Source organism: Camelus ferus, chromosome 1 (assembly GCF_009834535.1).
Source record: "Camelus ferus isolate YT-003-E chromosome 1, BCGSAC_Cfer_1.0, whole genome shotgun sequence".
Lineage (NCBI taxonomy): Eukaryota > Metazoa > Chordata > Mammalia > Artiodactyla > Camelidae > Camelus > Camelus ferus.
In genome coordinates this window covers 1,287,013-1,307,744 of record NC_045696.1, presented here as the reverse complement: position 1 = coordinate 1,307,744, position 20,732 = coordinate 1,287,013, and the positions used below count along the sequence as shown (strand labels likewise).

At 58.2% G+C, this 20,732-nt stretch overlaps 1 protein-coding gene across 9 annotated transcripts in view; it reads left to right on the top strand.

Moving 5' to 3' along the window:
• ADARB1 (adenosine deaminase RNA specific B1) overlaps nt 1–20,732 on the top strand; it is a 113,752-nt gene that overhangs the window by 57,911 nt on the left and 35,109 nt on the right. For 5 of the 9 annotated variants that reach the window (XR_004323788.1, XR_004323798.1, XM_032490530.1 and 2 more), the window contains exons 2-3: nt 15,657–15,776; nt 19,056–19,996. Coding sequence is in view for 7 of the 9 variants with exons in the window: in XM_032490530.1 (XP_032346421.1) it covers nt 15,704–15,776; nt 19,056–19,996 (1,014 nt within the window). In the remaining 2 variants the exon portion in view is untranslated. Of the gene's footprint in view, nt 1–14,519; nt 14,653–15,656; nt 15,777–19,055; nt 19,997–20,732 lie in introns of those variants that run through there. The other 4 variants (XM_032490640.1, XM_032490878.1, XM_032490692.1 and 1 more) reach the window with 3 other exon arrangements.

Here is a 20,732-nt window from a genome sequence, read left to right as displayed (position 1 = left end):
CCAGGCGAGCAGTGAGCCTGGCAGCGCCGCCCTGAGGGACTTGCCACCAGCCTGTCCCGAGTCCTGGAGAGTCACGTCGAATGTAACCCCCCCACCCCCCCACCCCCCGAATGTAAGTCCCAAGCTTAGACGGCTGGAAGAGGGAGTTCACTGTTTCCTAAAGGAATCTGCCCCAGACGTGGGACAGCTTTTGCCAGAAGCTTCTCTCCCCACCGAACCACAGGGCCACGTCAGCCTAGCTGAGTTTGTCAGCAAGAGACACATGGCCACAAAGTCTGAAACACTTCTTATCTGGCCCTTGATCCAAAAGATTACAAATGAAATATATAATTGAATTAAAGTTACAAAATTTGAATCTATTTCTGTAAAAAACGTGAATTTAAGTAAACAAAGCAAAACAGTATCATGTTTTAACATTTTCAGAAAATATTTTTCCAAAATTATTAAAAATCAGTTTTTAAAAAGTTTAAAAATATAAATTACAGTTAATATCAAATGTTGAAGTTGAAATTATTTTTAAAAGGCTGTTACCTTTAACACTTTGCATGTTAATCACTTTACAAAACTAGGCCTTTTTAGATCCTGGGGTCTGTGGTGCGCCTGGTTGCCTGCGGAGAGCGTGTCCACGCGCCCGCGATCCGGGTGGGGCGGGCGAGGGCGCCGGTGTGCCGGGGCAGCCTGGGCTCCGGGTGCAGCCAGGAGGTCCGCGTCCTGCGCGCCCTTGGAAAGTTAATTGGAAAGGGGATGCCAGGCGTCGCTGGGAAGGGAGCTTTGTGCAAAATACAGTTGGTCGAGTTGAGAGAAAGTTCCAGGATTGACTGGTTTGTCGTTTCTCTCACGGAGGAGCTCGTCCTCCCCGTCACTGCCCCCAGGGCAGCCCACGGTTTCTGGGGCAGTGGGCAGCGCTGTGCTGGCCCTGGTGCCGACCAGCGCCCTGATATGTGCACGCGGGCGCGTATGCGTGAGACGTGGGCCTGCTCAGTGCCCAGCAGCGCCCCAGCTGGGGCGGGAAGGGAAGGGAAGGGAGCCGGGCTGCAGGGCGGGCGGCGGGCATCGAGGAGAGGCGCCCTGGCCCCGCACCCGGCCGCTTGCTCGGCTCCCAGAGCCTCTGCGCTGGGCTGCAGGCCTGTGACTCTGTGCAGCCCCTTTGGCCGACGGGCTGCTCGGTGGTCCTCCTTCACCGTTCTGGGAGCTCCGGGGTTTAGAGGCGACGGGCTTGGGCTGCAGGGCTTCGTGTTTGCTGTGAAGGTTGTGTCTTTCTTCCCTCCTGGTGGAATGTGTCTCTGCCGGAGCTGAAGGGTTACCTGTCCGTGCCCCGGAGTGGGGGCGCCCAGAATCGCCGCTGCTGGCCGCCCAGCACCAGCATCTGTTTGGTGAGCCAGCCGGGCTGGGGGGAGCCGGCTCCCACGTGTTGTGTCACCAGCAGGCCAGTGTGTCGCAGCCCCGGCCGAGGGCATGGGATGGGGCCGGGGCTGGCAGCGCCCGTCCCTGGGGCTCTGGCCACGGGGACCGTCCTCAGCGTCGGGGGCGGCGATGTAAACGGAGGCGCAGGAGCCGCTCTGAGAGGAAAGGTAATTGTCTTCTGTTCTGAGACGGAGATGCTGGGCCCCCCATGCGGTGCAGCGCGTTTGCGGGGGGGGGGGGGCTGCTTTGTGAGGCATCTTGTCCATGCCGGTTACTTTGTGCCTTTCCTTTGAAAGTACCTCTCTTTCCGCTGGCATTTCATAGAGTTGTAGCTTGGCGCTGGCTTAGAAAGGCAGACTTTAAAAACATCTGTGAACATGCGTAGAAGTCATCTTAGCCTCAGAGAGACGTGTAGGACCCTCGGAGCCCGCAGCCCTGAGCCCCAGAGGGCTCTCCCTGGAGGCTTGGTGACGATTTAGCTGCTGCTCCTTTGCTGCTGCTCCGCGTTCCCGCTTCCCTCGCGGTAACACCACTCTTCGTGCTGTAGTAAGACTGTGGCACCGCTGTTGGGTGTTTTCCTTTTAAAAACACTGAGAGCAAATTCCTTATATTCAAAATCCAGGTGATTTCAGTCTTTAATTCAACTGGAGGTTTTAGGGCATGTTTTTTTCTTAATACCAGATTCAGAAGTTGTCCATGAATATAAAACCACAGACTGCTGGCTTTGCGGTGAACTGCTGCTCTGAAGGTGTTGAGCGTTTGTGCGCTGAGAGAGGGCGTCGTGGGAGCAGGGGTGCTTCTGGGAGGGGCATCACTTACTGCTCACCGGCTGACGGGACTGGGACTCTGGCTGCCACCAGCTCGGCACCTTGGGGGTCTTCTGTGCCAGGAGAGCGTTCGTCTCTGCAGGAAGTGAAACGAGCCACGGGTTCCGAGTGTGGCTTCCTGAGAGAGGGCAGGAGCAGTCGGGGCTGGAGTCAGCGACCTCCCGTGGCAGCTCCTGCCAGGTGCCAGGCGCCGTGCTCAGGGAGCTCTGCGTCTCGCACAGGAGGGGCCACCTGACGCGAGGCCTTCCCGGCGCCGAGCCCACTGGTGTGTCCAGGACAGAGGCACGTCCCCAGGGCCCGTTCCCTGCTCTCGACCCACACGCGCATCAGGTGTCGCCGTTGGCCCTCAGCCAGGCATGAACAGCACGGCAGGGTTAAGGTGCGTGACAGAAGAGCAAGCAAGGTGGGAGCCAAGGCCGCAGGAAGCTCCGTCCAGACGCCCCGAGGCTACAGCTGCCCTGCTTTTCCGCGGCCCTTCATCACCCAGCACGAAGGCGGGGAACATCTGAGGGTCTGAGAGGAGTCCTGCCAGCTCCCTGTCGGGACTTGCTGCAGGTCAGGCGGTCTGTCCTGGCCCTGCGGTGTGCAGGCTCAGACGCCTCCGCCACCCGCACTGGAGGCTTCTTCTTCAGTAGGAAAACCATCCCCAGACACGCTGCACTTCTGGAGCAGCGTCTGGAGAACTGGGAGCCACAAGACGCGGCGGTAAAGCTGTGCGCTGAGGGTGTGTGCTGGGCGCCCCGTGTGTGTGGGCTCGCGGTGGGCTCTGCCAGACAGCAGAAGGTGGACATTAGTGCCCGTTTCTGTTTATAATATGCTGTATATTTGAAGCTAACAAAAATGCCTTTAAAAAGTTATGATTCCTATTTATAATATGCCCTATATTTGGAGCTTATAAAAATGCCTTTATGAGTGCTATTAGGACTGGCCATCCCATTTAGGAAACTGGGAGAGTTTTACAGGGTGTGAAGTGAAGCGTTCAGTGCTGTGTAATTGTGAGGTGCTCCGAATCACGTGTGTTAAAACCTCTCCCAAGGCTGGTGTGACACGTGCCTTTGGGAGCTCAGTTACTTGTCGGCACGGGCCAGCCTGCTGCGCTCGGGGGCAGTACACTTCCAGCGGTCTTTCCCTGCTCCTGAGCCACCCACGCGGTCACTGCCTCCCACGGCGCAGGCTGTCGGCTGTTGACGCTGTGTGAGACTCAGGTGCGTTAGCTCAGTCGTCAGAAAACTATGATTGGAAGAGAATAATGTGCAATTTAAACACTGCCCAGGAGCCTCCAGAGCCGAGGCGGCTGCCTTGGCAGGTGCTGCCAGCCCAGGACCCGAGGCGGGCCTGGAGCCCAGGTCACACCACGGGGACAGTTGGACCCGTGCACAAGCCCTCCCCGGGCCCCGCCAGCCCATGGAGGCAGGCTGCTGGGGGATGGGCCCTGAAGACTCTGTGACGTCCTTTCTTCATAAATTGAGCTGATCGTGGACACAGACCGTCCCTGAGGAGCAGGCAGCTGTCATGCCAGGCTTCCTCCCTGGTTCCTCCTTGCTGAGAGAGCGCCTTTTAGTGAAGTGCAGAGCATGTGACAGCGGGGGTATGGGGTGAAGGGCACTTATCCATCCATCCACCCATCCACCCACCCAGCATCCATTCATCCACCCATCTCCCCATCCATCCACCAGTCCATCCATTCATCTGTCTGTCCATCCACCCATCCACCCACCTACCTATCTACCTACCCACTCTGTCCATCCACCCACTCATCTATCCACCCACCCATACACCTATCTATTCATCCATCCACCGACCCATCCCCTCACCTACTCATCCATCCACCAATCCATCCATTCATCTGTCCCTCCACCTACCCACTCTGTCTGTCCATTCCCACCCACCTACTCATGCATCATCCATTCATCCACCCACCCATCTACCATCCATCCGTCCATCTATCCAGCAGGTGGCCATTAAGCCTTCTGTGTGCCAGCACCAGGCATCTGGGTGTGCATGAGACAGGTGTGGGTGACAGGGTGGCAGGGGCAGAGGGACGGCTTCAGCTTTCAGGCTTGGGGTTTGCTCTAGAGTGGGCTATGAAGCGCCGTTTGGCGAGGAGGGTGGATCCGTGTGATGCGCTGCTGCTGTGCTGTGTAGGTCAGGAGCCAGTCTCTGGCCGGAGTGGGAGAGGCGCTCAGGTCCTGAGAGTGGCTGACCCCTGGTGACCAGCAGCGGTCATGGATGGCAGGCCCAGGTGTCCCGGGCACCACTGTGACAGACGCATGGGTGCGTTTCATTTCATTTGTGCGGACAGCGTCCTGTCAGCTCCCCGGTGAGGGCTCCTTCCACAGGGGTGCCTTCCAGGGGAGGGCAGGGCCACCCGAGTCTGACGGCTGAAATTCTAAAGCAAACGTGTGGGGTTAGATTTGTGAAACTGTGCTTGAAATGCTATGGAAACTGGATCACATCTTAGCAGTGCCTATTCTTAGTGCATTATTATTGGTCATATTGAAAATACAGTTCACATTATTGTCTTTTTTCCCTTTGATTCCAGAAAATAAAGTATAATTTTCGAGTAAATGGGATTTTAATTAAGCCATGTTAAACAGAGCAAATGTGGGCTGTATTTCAAATGCATTGGTGCTGTTTATCCATTTCAAAGGACAGAGTATGGTTATAAAAAATAATACTTTATGAAGCTTTTTTCAATTTACTGTAGTCAGCCAAGCTGGTGTGTTATTTTGTTGTTCTGGCGTCTGCAGTTTGTGTTCATTTCTAAGGCTGTTACTGCTCAGAGATGAGCAGGCGATGTGGCGAAGAAGAGAGAGGAGGGGGCGTGTGCGCACACGTGGGTGCGTGTGAGCACGTGGGGCAGGCGGGGTGGTCGAGGGGGCCGTGACTGTGTAAGAAGCAAGCCCAGCGCTCTGGGACACAGCTGGCCCTTGCGGTCCCTGAGGGACCCAGGCTTCTTTTGTTCCACGGCTTCGCTTCTTTAACAGAAGCCTCTGGAGTCACCCTGGGGGTGGCCCCACCCCAGTCCAGCAAGAGGAAGGCGGGAGAGTACAGAGGAGCCTGTTTCCCTTAGGACACGAGCCTGCATCTTCGCCAGTCACCCCACCCAGGCCTCTGTCCAGGGCTCTGGGGTCCTTGCTGTGTGGGTGTGGCGCTGCTCCGGGGGCAGGACCCCTGCGGTAGAGACGCTCGTTCAGCAGGTGGGGTGGCAGGCAGGGTCTCAGCGGTGGGGGCGCCCTGCCCGTTCCCCGGCATCTTGAGCTCTGCCCGGCGCGTGCGTGTTTACAGCCCGGGCTTCCCGGGGGGGGCTCCTGTTCCCCCAACCGTGGGCTCCGTCCCGGGGGTTCTGTCTTGTCCTCCAGAGCCTCGTCCGAGGTGGGTGTCGGGCAGAACGTAGGAAGGGGCATGGGACCGTCAGAAAATTTTCCTGTAGGCTTCATAAATTACAGTTTAACCTCAGGCAAGACTTGTTTCCGCATATTTGCTCGGTGTAAATACACACGTTTAGAAGAGTGTGTGTAATGGTGATGACTGAGGGCAATAAATGACTCAAGTTTGCAGAGCTGTGTCAGAGAGCTTGATGTCTTTGGTGCCCTTTGGTGCCCTTGTGCCAGTGACGCTGGTTTATGGAGACTCGTGGGGAGTCGGGGCCCCCCGGCAGGACTAGCCCAGGGCCGCCTGGCTCTCCCCGTCGGGCCCCCAGGTGCCCTGAGCTCCCAGACCTTCTCAGCGGTCCCGCGTCCCTCAGTGTGTCCTCTACCTGTGAGCATTTAATTCTGTCCCTATTTTGCTTCGTTGCTCTGTCTCTGAGGTCTGACGTTCTGCTAAAACCTACCAGCTCCAGCATTCGCTGACGTCCGTGAGAAGTGTGCGGCCCTTGTGCTCGGCGGTAACTGCGGCGGGGACTGGGCGGGGGCAGGGCCTGCCGGATCACCGTGGCCAGTTTCAGGGAACGGTCTGCCCCTTCTCAGGCTGCTGCGGGGTCCGCACAGCAAGGTGTTTGCGTGTAGAAGGAGGGCTTGGAATAAAGTTTTTTCTCAGTATGGAAGCAGTATTTATTGTAAGAATTAGGAGATGCAGAATAAACTATGGAAAAGCTAAGGTGATAATCCTTGTAGCAAAATCATTGAATGTGAGCAAGTCTGCATAATTTTCTTCCAATTCCTGGAACTGAATTTAGATTTAGGAGTTTAGTGACTGTTTACAGCCTCGGATTTTGGTATTATGGCCAGAAATCCAGTGGTGCCTGACTCCTGCCTGGGGCCACTTGCGGGTCCCCCGGGAGGAGAGCGCCCACGAGGAGAGGAGTGACTGGCCCTGCCCCTCCGCCTTCCGGTGCCCAGTGGGACAAGGGGGACCCAGGGCCCCCAGACGTGCCGGGGTGGCTGGCGGTTTGTCCAGCAGGCTGGCTAAGAGTCACCCAAAGAACGCAGTTTCAGTGCAGCCCTCTGTCGTCCGTCACCTCCAGCCTCACGCGGAGTAGAGCGCAGACGGGGGGCTGAGGACCGGGGCTCCGGCACAGAGTCCAGGGCAGCGTGGCTGTGTTAGCCCCAGAGAAGTTGCTTTTTGTGTTTTCATCACTCACGCTTTGCTGCATCGCTCTGTTCACTTGCTTCTCCCAAATCTTAGTGCTCCCAGCCCCATCACTCCTTCACGGCCGCCCGCACGCCGGGCTGTCCCCGCAGTGCTTGGTCAGCGTTCCCCGCAGCTCAGCTCCGTAGTTCTCTCGGTGCTCAGCACAACTGATCATCGCGTCTGTGCAGAGGCTCTAGCTTTCATGTATCTAGAGCTCTCGTCTGCTGGAAGCTGCCCTGGCTGTGACTTCAACTCGTAGTCTGTGGGCTTTGATCATAAGTGAGGTGGAATTGTGTTTGCTGCCTCACTATTTGGCTGCAGTAGGCGTCCCCCTAGAGAGGAGCTCAGTCTGGGCAGCTTTGCCCCTTTGGTGTTCATCCCCACGCCTTGAGCTCCGTGGTTCATTATCCCATCTGCTGTCGTGGCCCCTGGGTGGTCGAGCAGAAGACCCGGGACGTGTGGCCTGCGAGGCCGTCGGCTGGCGAGCACGTTCTCCCGGCCGTGTTAGCGCTCCCGGGAGCCGAGCGGCCGGTCTCTGGCAGCACCACGGGGCTGAGGCTGCAGGCGGCGCAGCGGTCAGCCAGGCCTCGCTGGCCCCTGAGGGGGCCCGTCCAGTGTTTCCATCAAGGCCCGTTTTCTCTTGTGGCACGTGAGCCTGGAGATCTGATTTACCAAAACAGCCACCCGTGACAAGGGACGTGGACACTGTGAACGCGTGGCCCGCTCCGTGCTGGAGCAGGGGCCATAGGTGACGCCCCGAGACCTTGCGGTGTGCAGGCCCAGCACAGCGCCCCCAGCGCGCGGACCTGCCGGCGCGGCGCTGTGGTGCCGGAGCCCTGAGAGCCGCGCCCCGCCCCGCCGACGCTACAGCCATCCTCGTCCTCCAGGCGGCTCCGGGGGCAGAGGGACCTCCGACAGCGCGGGCGTAACCCCCGAGTGAGCAGGGAGCCGCCTTCATCGCCAGCCGAGCCCAGCAGACCCCTTCACGTCAGTGACCGGGTTACCGCGGCTGCGTTTGCGAGCGCCTCCCACTCAGGCTCGGCAGGTGAGGGTGTGACTTGTCACGCGTAGGCGTGTCTCAGAGGAGCCCACATCGGGACCGGGGTGTTAGTCGAGACGTGATGAGGTAGCCCCGACGTTCCGGGGGGACCGCCCACCACTGTCCTACCAGCGGGTGCCCCACGTGGGAGAGGAGCTCAGGGCCGGGGAGGGAAGGGCGGCGGCGTGGGGAGCATGCAGGGGGGCGGGGAGCACGCAGGAGGGGGCGGGGAGCACGCAGGAGGGGGCGGGGAGCACGCAGGAGGGCGGGGAGCACGCAGGAGGGCGGGGAGCACGCAGGAGGGGGCGGGGAGCACACAGGGGGGCGGGGAGCACGCAGGAGGGCGGGGAGCACGCAGGAGGGGGCGGGGAGCACGCAGGAGGGGGCGGGGAGCACGCAGGGGGGCGGGGAGCACGCAGGAGGGAGGGGAGCACACAGGAGGGGCTGGGAGCACGCAGGAGGGCGGGGAGCACGCAGGAGGGCGGGGAGCACGCAGGAGGGGGCGGGGAGCACACAGGGGGGCGGGGAGCACGCAGGAGGGAGGGGAGCACACAGGAGGGGCTGGGAGCACGCAGGAGGGCGGGGAGCACGCAGGAGGGCGGGGAGCACGCAGGAGGGCGGGGAGCACGCAGGAGGGAGGGGAGCACGCAGGAGGGGCTGGGAGCACGCAGGAGGGCGGGGAGCACGCAGGAGGGCGGGGAGCACGCAGGAGGGCGGGGAGCACGCAGGAGGGGGCGGGGAGCACGCAGGAGGGAGGGGAGCACACAGGAGGGGCTGGGAGCACGCAGGAGGGCGGGGAGCACGCAGGAGGGCGGGGAGCACGCAGGAGGGCTGGGAGCACGCAGGAGGGCGGGGAGCACGCAGGAGGGCGGGGAGCACGCAGGAGGGGCTGGGAGCACGCAGGAGGGCGGGGAGCACGCAGGAGGGCGGGGAGCACGCAGGAGGGGGCGGGGAGCACACAGGGGGGGGGGAGCACGCAGGAGGACCCGCCGTCCCTGGGGAGGAGAAGGCTCTCCCGGCCGTCCCAGGGAAGCCTGCTGCCAGGCGCTGGGGGGCGGCAGTATGAGGGACGCGGGACTCGGGCTCTGGCGTCCGCTGCGGGCTGCCGCCGCTTCTTCCCCAGGGTGCCCGGCGTGCGCGGGGCCGGCTCTTGGCTGCGGCCCCTCCACACTGTGGTGCTGGATCCGCGCCCGCCCGGTTCCCTCGGGACCTTGTGCCGTCTGTCCCCTGAGGTCTGGACGGTAACAGGAGCTCCTCTGCATTCGGACAAGCACGGCGCAGTTGGCATGTTTCAGTAAGAATTACAAGTTAGGAGGCGTTGATGAGGGCCAGCGCCTCTCCTTCCGGCAAAGAGGAGCCCACGGCGCCGCCCGACAGCCAGCGAGGGTTTCGGGGCGCAGGGTGCTTTATTTCTGGGGAAGCAGCTGTAACACCGAGTGAAGACTCTAGGGGGGGTGGGGTGCTGCGGACCAGGATACCTGTTAACCAGCAGCACCTCGTCTAGGAAAGTGAGGGGGACCCTGCGTGTGTGGCTCTGGCTTTGGCTGCAGTGGCCGAGCCTGGGGTCACCTGTTCGCCTGTCCTCACAGGCGTGTGGCAGGAGCGGGGGTTGCAGAGCAAAGGAGCCCGCGCCCCCCGCCCTCACGGCCCGGGGCAGGAGGCTGGCCGCCAGGAAACCCAGACTGCCGGTCACAGACAGCGCCCCCCAGGTCAGGACAGACCCTCCCTGAGCAGGTCCCTGTGCGGAGGCACCGCCCTGGGGGGGCCGTGACGGCCACGGCGGGAAAGAGAGGTCTGTGTCAGGGCACTGACGCCCACAGAATGCCTCGCTGGGGTTTTGACTGGGATGGAGCCTAGTCTGTAGGTCAAGCTGGGAAGAGCCGGTATCGCCAGTAACGTGCAGGGATTGTCTCTCCATTTATTTAGTTCTTGGATTTTGTTATCAGAGTTTTGCACTTTAACTCATATAGAGTCTGTTGTTAAGTTTATACCCAAGAACTTCATTTTGGGAGGGCGGTGTTTATGTAAATGCTGTTGTGTTGTTTATGGCAGATTCCAGCTCGTTGCTCGTAGAGAGGAGAGCAGTTGACTTTGGTGCATTAATCTTGTAGTCTGCGACCTTGCGGTCGTTGCTCACTGGGTCCAGGAGGGTTTTTGTCACTTGCTACACTTATTTTAATTACTCCAAGTTGCATTTCACTAGAAAAAAACATGTTTGCTAAAAGCAGCGCACGGACCTTACTGCCGTACCGCCTGCCGTGTCTTGTCCTGTGTGTGCGGAGTCTCTGGAGGGGGACCAAGTCACATGCTTGGACGGGTTCCTAGAAAGGAAAGTAATTCATTGCAAAGTATTATAAATTGAATGCCTTGAATATTTTAGTGATATTATGTTGTTTAGATAATTTTGGAAGGAAAATGCAACTATGAGTGCATTCCCTAAACATGCATGGTTAAGTTGTTGAATTTCAGATTATTTTCCCTCAAATTATATTAGAATTTTACACTTCATTTACCTTTGTTAAATAATCAAATCGTTATTCGTTTTTTTGCTATAGCTGCAAAAGTCATCTAGCCTTTCGCAAGTTGCTTGATTTACATGAAGAATCAACACAAATAATCTTCATTTCAACACTTCTCTCTTTAAAAATTTGCAGTGTGTCGCTATTAAAACTGAAACACGTAACAGTCATGAAGAACATGTAAAACTTCTCTAAAAACCGTCTTTTTTGGAAAGTAGAATAGATTAAAACCAGTAATAATTGCTAGTAACTTTGTCAGGTTCGCTGTTTATCTGAACATTTTTAATCTATAAACTTCAGTGAATTTTTACAGACAGTGTTTTCCACCAGCACAATAGAGAATTCACGACCTGATGCATCTTTAATACGAATCAGTTGTGTTCTTCCTGTTTTATTCCAGAATCCTTTGTTCTCACCGAGGGGAGGGGAGGAAGCGATGAGGCAAGGACACTGTCGGAAGCTGACAGGAACACTGTCCACAGAACGTGTGTACCTGTTTATACCCCGTCTTACAGCACGGGCGTCTACAAACGTGTGGGGAGTCGCACAGCAGGTGGCTCACCGCCCGCCTAGGGAGTGGCCCGTTGCCAGTCGGGGTGCCCCTGGAAGTCAGAGCTGACCCGCGGGGGACTGGCGCTGACGCCAGCTGAGCGGCACTGGGGGCCCTGCCTCCTCCTCTTGCGTGTGGCCATGCACTGTCCAGTCCCACTTGTTAGAAAGTGGGTTTGCACGCACTGGTCTGGGGCGCCACCTCCCCCCAGCTGTGTGCTTCTGCCTGCACCTGTCCTGCTCCGTCCACTGCTCCTCGTGTCAGCGGAGGCGCCGTCGTTTCCAGGCTGGGGGCCAGTCCCACCTAAATGCTCCTTCAGTTCAGAGTCTTCAAACCTGATGGTTTTCCCACATCACCTTTACTATCAGCTGTCTGGTTCTATTTTAGAAAGAAAAGCTGGAATTACGACTGGAAGCAAAGCAAACCTAAACCCCAAGCCGTTTGGTGCCGAGTTTAAAGGTCTTTTCACGCCTCCCTGCCTCAGGTTCAGCTCCCTTGTTATAAGCCTTAGAGGAGTCCTGGAAAATGAAGAAGTTATTTGAATGTTGCTGTCAAATAAAGCTTTCCTTTCATTGACCATCCCTGGAATTTTGTGAGGGGTTTTGGAAGGAGTTTTAATTCTTCAGTGTTTGTGGTTCAGGCCGTTATGAGGCGCTTTTCAGAGAGAGAGAAAACCGGTCCCGTCGAATGCTCCGAAGGGCTCGCGGCGGCTGCGCGCTCCGCTTGGAGCCCTGGTGCCCAGGCGGCAACTGCCGGCGCCGCGGGCGCCCCGCCTCGCGTTCGCCCCGCGCCCGCCGTGCTCTGCGCGGCCGGCCGGCCGGCTCGTTTTCCGCTGGGAGGCGTGTCCGCGTCCTCTCCCGGAACGTCACTGTGCTAGGGCCGGGGCGCAAGGCGTGCCCTGCGGCGGCGGGCGCTGCAGAGCTGGGCCCCTGCGGCGCTCAGGCCCACCGCCTCGGTCCCGGCAGGGCCCGGACCCGCAGGCTGCCGGCGTCTCGGCACCGTCCCCGATCAGGCACGCGTCGCGGGCGCCTCCCGCCCCGCAGAGACGGGCCTTTTTACTGTGAGAGAGGACAAGTGCCCGTAGCCGTAGGGGTAACACGGGGAGGCCGCGTTCCCTGTCACGCCGGGCGTGGCTGTCGGCACAGCCGGGACCGAGGACGCCCGCCGCCCCCGGGGCCCCGCCCCGCGTTGGGCTTCGTGGCCACGCCCCAGGCCCCGGCCGCCACTCACCTGTTCTCACTTAGTTTTCTCGTTTCAGGAACATCACACAGTTGACCCTTGAACAGTGCAGGGCTCAGGGTGCCGACCTCGGTGCCGTCTGCACCCCGGGGAGCCCACAGTGGGCCCCCGTGTCTGCACCCGTGGGCGCGGCCGGCCTGGGCGCGGGGGGCGGGCTCGGACGTGCCAGTGCTAGAGCCTTCCTCTAGGGGGAGCCTCGCCTTCAGACCCACGTTCACTTGTGAACGGGCTGTGGCGCGTATACGTGGGCGGTTGGCCTTTCCCACTCGGCCTCCTCCCCTGGAGATCCGTCCGGGTCATTGTCAGCAGTTTGTTCCTTTCTCTTGCGTCCAGTCGGTCAGCCACCTGCTGAAGGGCGTGTGGGTGCCCAGTTTGGAGCTGTTATGGATAAAGTGGCTGTAACGTTCCTGCGCACGTTCTTTATATGAATGTGCGTCTTCATTCCTTGGGGACGAGTGCCCATTTTAGTTCTGAGAAGCCACCAGACTGTTCCCTGCCCCACCAGCAGTGTGAGTGACCCAGTGTGCGTCCTCGCCGGCGCTCGGTGTCGCCACCCTGGCCCGGCGGCGTTCTCCCAGGTGTGCGGTGGGGCCTCACGTGGTCGTGGGTCGCAGCCCCCTGCGGGCCGTGGCCCTGGCATCGTGTCACGTGCTGGTTTCCGTCTGTGTGTTCTTTGGGGAAGCGTCTCTCAGTGTCCTTCCCCTACTTTCTGAGGGATGTGTGTTTCCTGTTGAGCTGGAGAATGTCCTGTGTACTCTGTCCGGCTTGTGGCTGTCAGATGTTTGCTCCCGGTCTCTAGCTTCTTAGCAGGGTCACTAGCAGAGCAAAGGTTTCAATTTTCATGAGGTCCAGTTTATCGTTTCTCCTCTTATGGGCTGATCTTTTGGTGTCTAGTCTGCAAACTGCCTAGTCCTGGATTCCCCAGGGTTTTCTCCCGTGATCTTTGTTAAAGTCTCATGGTTCTGTGCCTAACGTGTGAGGCCACGGGCCCCTCCGAGTGGATCTCTGCGCGGGCTGTGAGATCTGATGCCCGGCTGCTCCAGCGGCTTGTGGACAAGAGCGCCCTTCCCTAGTCCGTTGCTCCCGCGCCTCTGTCGCCGTCGGCCGTCTCCGGTCCTCCGCGCTGCTCCGTTGTGGCCTGCTCGTCTGCCCTCCCCGGGCCGCCCGCCTTGGCGACCGAGGCTGTAGAGTGAGTGTTGCCATCAGGGCCCGGCTTCGCCCCTTCTTTCTGTGACACCTGCTCTGGAACCTTACTCAGGCGAAGCTGCCATCTCCAGGTGGGCATCTGTCTTCCTGTTTCATTCGGTTTAAGATCTTCCTGACTCTCAGGATGATGGATGATTTTTGGTGGAAACCTGGACATGTTATTAGAGTCTGAATCTTACTTAAGCCCACTGTTTCGGCTGACTTTCTCAGCAGGCGGAGGCGGGGAGTCTGGGCTCCCCACGTGACTGTGCTTTGTGAGTGGGAGGGAAGAGGTCCTCACAGCCCCGTGGGAGTGAGAGCCAGGGCCCCCACGTCCGTGCTGGGTGGGAGATGGGGTCTGCCGATTCCCTAGCCTGCTGGGAGGTCCCTTCTGACTCCCTGGGACAGAGAGAGCACTTCTGTCAGGGTTTTCTGGTCCATCCGTTGGTGTTTCCGGGTAGCCGGCTTCTTCAGCTCCGAGTCTGGGATGGCGATGCAGAGGGAGGCTGCAGGGGACTCTCCGCCACGCGGCCTCGGTCCCTTCACCGCTCAGCGCCTCCCCGTGTGCGCTGTGCCTGCCACATCGGGGTTCTCAGCTGCACCCAGCAGGCAGGGAAAGGATGCGCTCCGTGCCCCGCCCCCAGCCCCGCCACGAGCCCCTCTCGCCGCCTGTAAGCCCGGCTTCCAGCCGGTACGAGCGGAGGGCTTCGGACCGTTTCGTGTGGCTGCTTCCAGAACCAGTACTTTGTGTTTCCCGGAGCTGCGTCGTGAGTGCCCGTCTCACACAGCCTCTGCGCTTGCCCCACGCCACCCGCTTCTGGTCTTCGCCTCCCACCCGACCTCTCCTCCAGGCTCAGGCTGACCACCACATGCCACGTTCCCCCCCCGACCCTCCAGCCGAGAGGCCCCTCAAGCACCTGCGTCTTCCCGAGGGCGTGCGGTGGCCTGGCACTGTGCCCACGTCCTACCTCCGTTCAGACCTGGAGGAAGCGAGCTTCATGACACCTTCCATAATGGAGACGCCAAAGCACACCAGTACGGGTGGCTCCGTGAGCCCCGCGCACCGTCAGCCGGCGTCAGCAGGTGCCAGCCGGGGCACCTTGGCCGCTCCTCCGCCCTGCAGTCTGTGATGACGAGACCCAAGGACCGTCCCGTCCGCGAGCGTCTCTGTGTGTGTCCCTGCCAGTGTGTGTCCCTGGAAGAGACGTGCTGTCTCCACGCCGGCAAGGACTGAAAACAACCCCTTAGTACAGCCAGTTCCCCGCACAACACTTGAATCTCCCCGAGCCTGTCTGATTCCCTTCAGGTCCCTTGGTAAGCAGTTCTGTGCTTTGTGTAATAGATTTTCAGAAACTACACCTTGGAGTAACTCACAAGTACAAAATGTTAATGCTTTTAAAACGTCTGGAACACTTCCCTGAATAAAGGATTCTAAATAGAAACTCATTAAGCTTTTAGCAACGAGTCTGCCAACTATACAGTGAGAATTAGTGTTACTAACACACGGTTGTCATGAAAACTGTGTCTTAGATGTCCGTTATGTGAGAAAGCTGTTTCAGATACATGCACGTTTTAACACATTCTCGTCACCGTTTATTATAAATCACTGGTTTTTAGTGATTTACAATATAAACCTAGCTTGCGTGCAGAGCAGCATGTGCCTGCAGAACTCGGCAGTCTGATGGGGTCCTGCACCGCAGGTCGCGTGCTAGTGCGGTCCTGCAAAGAACGGCCGGAGTATTTAGAAAGAGGAAACTCTTTAATTTGTTAATAATGAAATAACTGGAATAATTGTTCTCTGAGGGTTTCCTGTGGTTCTCCTGCCAACAAAATAGGTTGTATGTGGCTAAGAAGTTGGATCAGATTTTAAAAATTCTATGCGTTTTAGTTTTGTCCATGAGACGCCGCTGAGGCTGAGAGGCAGAGTGACCACGGTACCTGTTTCTTCCTGCTCAGTAGCTTTACTTTATAACCCACCCCAGTCTCCCCAGCACCCAGGTCGGCAAGTGGCTGGCGGTCTGGGCTCCGTCCTGGGGCGTCTTTCTGAGATGCACAGGGCATCGCCTTCCCCTGGCTCGGAGCTCTGCACGGCCGCCACCCCTGGGGAGCAGGCCGCTCTCTGCAGCGCCCTGAAGTCCTCCCTGCTGCAGCAGGGGCCTGGCCAGGACCCCGGGTCCTGACCACGCACAAGGGGGAGGAGCTACCAGTCGCCCAGTCCGGAGGCCGGACCCACCCGCCCTTGTCTGAGCAGCTTTCCACGGAAGGGGACCTACCTCGTGTCACTCAGGGCTCAGTGCTGTGTTCTTGCTGTCTTTCAGACAGAAACAGCCTCCGCCAGTCAAGAAGCCCTCAGAAGCTCCTTGCCATGGACCTGGAAGATGGAGAGAACATGAGTAAGACCTCGGCCCGCCACGTGGTCCCGAGCGCTGGTCTCCTGGGCAAGTCTCAGTGTGTGAGCGTGTTTAGCAGGGCCAGTGTGACACAGGCTGCTTACAGTGGTGTGTGTCCGCTTCGGGCTGGTGTCTGCTGTGGGCGTTCCCTCACGGCCGCTTGTCGGGGGTACTCGCCCTTGTCATCGGCCGGGGCCACGATGCGCGTGCCTCCCGCTAAGTCACGCGCGGTCCCCACAGTAGCAGCCGGCTTTCTCCCATGTGTGTCTACCATGGCCGTGAGGTTGGGCATGTGGGATAACAGTACGTAAGCATTTCCCTTCAAATACGCTGGGTTGTCCCTGCGTTTTGAGGGAAAGGGCCCACGTGAGTCTGCAGATCTTAAGTTTCTGAAGACTTAATGAGCCTTAGGGCTGGTGTGGCCTGAAACTCCCTGTCCCCCCTGGGGCAGAGCGGACAGAGGGCCTCAGCTTCCCCTCGACATAGCTCTCTGTGGAAAGTTCCGTGGACGGGCTCCCCTGCTCCGCCTCTAGGCCTGGATGGCAGAGCAGTCAGGGAAGGAGTCGGTGCTGCCTCAGGGGCGGGGGCGTTTGGTGGGGGCAGCACGGCAGGGGCACCAGGGCTCTGATTGTGCACGTGCGTGCTGGGCTGTCCCCGGGAAGAGCGTGCGGGTGTGAAGGACAGGTGACATTTTACTGAGCGTGTCCTCGGGGACCAGGACGCAGCTCAGTCCCTTTCCCTGTGGCCTCACCCCAAACACAGCAGCGGAGGCCCTGCAGGCGCTGATCTGCACACATAGCCCACTTCCCCGGGAGAGCGTGCCGCCTGGCGGGCCGCCGCGAGCCATGTGCTGCAGCTGCTGGGCCTTTGTCAGGGGCCCGCACCGTACTGCGCCCTCCGGCCGGAGCCCATCCCTGGGACACGGCGCTGGGAGCCTTGAGCAGGTGCAGCTTCGGGCCTGAGGCCGCGCCCCTGCCAGCATGTGCTGGGCGCCCCCCCAGGGGCAGAGCTCCTCTTGGGCTCTTCAGGACCAGCCCCCCCACCAGTCCCAGTTCACCCAGCACTGCTCCTCCTTTCTGTCAGGCCTGTGGGCTGCTGTCCGTGGTGGGGGTCATGGTCTGGGTGGAAGCTTCACGGTGTGCAGATGGTGTAACCATCTCCAGGGCGACCTGCTGGTAAGTGACCTCGGTAGAGAATCCTTCCGCATGAGGTTTCTGGAAAGGTAAGCTGCTGGTTCCAGGGCTGCAGCTGAAATGCCTGGCCTGTATCTTCTCATTTTGAAAGCAATGAAATATTTTGTCGTGGTTAATATCCGCATCTGTGAAGTAAATTAGCGTGGTCTGTGAGGAGAAGGCTCCTGCTTAAGAAGAGCTGTGATGGTGGGGTGTCTTTGTCCAGTTCTGTATTTTATCTTCCTTGGCATAGAAGCATTTAAATAAGGTAGAATGTGAGCTTCTGGAGCAAATAAGAACTTGGAATTCATGTGAACTGTGCATAATAGAAAGTGTATTTCTCTATAATCTCAAGATCCTTTGTCAGTCAGTGCTGATTATTTTTACTTAAAGGAAAGCATGTGTTTCAGGGATTACAAACATTTGATTAAATGCACGTCAGAACATACTTACAGCGATGCGCTTTCCGCTGCCGATGTTTCAGCGACATCGGGACATGAGCTCTCGTCTAGTGCGTGGTGTTCCTGCTTGTTTGCTAATCTAAATTCTGTCTTGCTCTGCCCTTTTTAACTTTTTGTTTCCTTTGAGCACCGAAAGGAGTAACCTATTGAGCTTTTGCTGGAGGATGTTATAAATGAAAATTTAGTGTCCATTCCATCAGCTTTGTCAACTGGGAGAAGTGGTGTGTGTGTCAGGAGGGCTGGGGAGGAACGAAGTCCGCAGAGAAAGCTTGTCAGTCTCCTAGTCTCTGATGCAGCGTGGACTCAGCTTTCCCATGGTGGGTGCTTGGCCCAGGGTTTTTCTGTGCCTCTCAGCTGAGCAGCGACAGCCCTGGAAGCCAGGGCACTTTAACCAGCCCTGGGCCTGGGCAGCTGATGGCCCTGACAGGCTTCCTGTCGCGTTAAGCCCGCCCTCCCCTGGGTACAGCTGACGAGCATTTTCACCAAAGTGTTCCAGTTTCCTTCACTTGATGAGAGAGAATCTTCTTTTATTTCTGCAGTAGAAGTAGACCCTAGAGCCACCACATGGTGGTGGTAACTTGTAAATTAGTCTACAATTGTAAAAAATATTTTGGTTGATTAAAGATTTACTGCGGATTTTTGAAAGCCAGGTCTTTAAATACTTTCACATCAGCAACATTGTGAGGTCCGGGATCCGTGCCCCCGCGCTCACGGGCAGACGGCCCCCCACGCGGACTAACCAGAGGCAAGGAATTCGTTCCTTTTTTTAAAAGTTTGATAAACTTAAAGGAGTTAAGTTTTTGAAATTAAAATCATACTTATTTTGCCATGAACTTTCAGAGTTCTGAAATTATCTTTATTGATTGTAAAAAACAAATACCCTTCAAAAGACAAAATTGCCAGCTGTAGTCAGAAAGTTAGGAAGTCCTAAACACTCCAGTTTTCGTGTCTTCTGTATTTTTTCTATCGTGGAGTGTATTAACTATTCGGAGGTGAGTCAACCCCCATACATAATGAAAAAATCCTAAGTGAGAAAGTTCACTTCACTAGAAGTGAAGCTAGATCCTTCAAAAGTAGCTTCTAAAAGGCCAGAACACTTTACATAATCACATAAGCAGTTTTCTAAGATTGATCCATGAACTAAATCAAATAACTGCACATGCTGATTGAATATTTTAAACCAGAGAAAGACATTAGCTTGTGAATGCATGTTTTAGATGTTGTTTCTTTTCTGGGGCGTGCTGTAGTGGAAAGCCCCGTGTGAGTACAGTCTGAGAGAAAAGGGCTTCGCAAAGGAGGGAAATGCGAAAGGAAAGCGCACGTGTATCAGCACTGATGCTAGACTTACTAATGCAGGGTTTCGGGATCAATTTATTATCCCACATTTTGATAAACTGGCATAAAGTCTCTAGATGCTTCTGAATATTCTCATAGAAAAAGATCATTTAAAAATCCATCTTTTAATGCAAAAGCAGTTGGCGACACTCAACAGAGCCAGCGTTAGGCACTGTTTAGCAAGACATCAGCTTCCTCCTTTCAGCTTAGCTGGCTTCTGGGGGGAGTGGCCGCCGGGGGGAGTGCATGAGCACACATCACTTGACCAGTTACAAAGACAGATGAAGGAATCTATAAATTTTGCATTTACAAGATCCTGCAACGAAGGCGTTGTAAGTTACTCTTTCTGGGCACCGCAGGTTCGAGCACAGATGTTAAGGAAAACTGCGGTCTGGACGGCGCGCCCCCCGCGGACGGCAGCGCCCCGGGGCCGGGCGAGGGTGCCCCTCTCTCCAACGGGGGCGGCGGGGGCGGCGGGGGCGGCGGCAGGAAGCGGCCCCTGGAGGAGGGCAGCAACGGCCACGCCAAGTTCCGCCTGAAGAAGCGGAGGAGGGCGCCAGGGCCGGCGCTGCCCAAGAACGCGCTGATGCAGCTCAACGAGATCAAGCCCGGCCTGCAGTACACGCTGCTGTCGCAGACGGGGCCCGTGCACGCGCCCCTGTTCGTCATGTCCGTCGAGGTCAACGGACAGGTGTTCGAGGGCTCCGGCCCCACCAAGAAGAAGGCCAAGCTGCACGCGGCCGAGAAGGCGCTGCGGTCCTTTGTGCAGTTCCCCAACGCCTCCGAGGCCCACCTGGCCATGGGCCGGACCCTGTCTGCCAACACGGACTTCACGTCCGACCAGGCCGACTTCCCCGACGCCCTCTTCAACGGCTTCGAGACCCCGGACAGGTCGGACGCGCCCTTCTACCTGGGCTCCAACGGCGACGACTCCTTCAGCTCCAGCGGGGACCTCAGCCTGTCCGCGTCCCCCGTGCCCGCCGGCCTGGCCCAGCCCCCGCTGCCCATACCCCCGCCCTTCCCACCCCCGAGCGGGAAGAACCCCGTGATGATCTTGAACGAGCTGCGCCCGGGACTGAAGTACGACTTCCTGTCGGAGAGCGGGGAGAGCCACGCCAAGAACTTTGTCATGTCCGTGGTGGTGGACGGTCAGTTCTTCGAGGGCTCGGGGAGGAACAAAAAGCTGGCCAAGGCCCGGGCCGCGCAGTCTGCCCTGGCGACTGTCTTTAACTTGCACTTGGACCAGACCCCGTCTCGCCAGCCCATCCCCAGCGAAGGCCTTCAGTTACATTTACCACAGGTGAGGAAAGCCGCTCGCAAACCTGGCGTGTCTCAATAATGCTTTTAGACAGGATCTGACCTCCTTCCTCCTGTGTCCTCAGCACAGGTGCTTCCTGGTAAGTCCAGCTGCCCGGTGGCCTCTCCTTGAGCGCGCCGCTCCTGTGGTCGCTGGGAAGCCCGCCCAAGGCTGCAGGGTACAGCCCGGCCCGGAGGGGCGGTCAGGGCCCTGGCACCTTGCCCAGCTCAGCGGTGCCCTCCCTTGGGGCCTCGTGTGAAGTCCCAGGTGCAGGCTGGGTGAGGCTGGCCAGGCAGCGGCTGAAACCCAACTCTGGGTCAGGGACTGAGCCCAGCAGGACTGAGGCTCCGGAGGCTGTCCAGGCAGAGGCTGGGCCACAGCAGTGGGGAGCACGTGTCAGAAAGGCTAGGGGCACCAGGGCCCTCCACGAGCACCCCGGCGCCCACACCTGGAGCCCCCACGGCAGGTCCCAGCGGGTCCCTGGAGCGGGTGTGGCTGTCCAGGGTGGGCTCGGAGGGAGAGGGAAGGAGAGAGCTTTTCAGCACCCCAGAACTCTCCCACGGCTTGTTGCTTCTCTTCCCCTGAAATCCAGAATTATTCTGGTCTATTGAAGGACTCTGCCTTCAGGGAGACAGTCTGACCCTCCATTCCTTCCTGAGTAATAGCTCAGTCTGAAGATGAGATACACACTGGCCTGGTCGGAAAGTACATGGGACGCCCGGCCGGCAGGAGGGCCGCC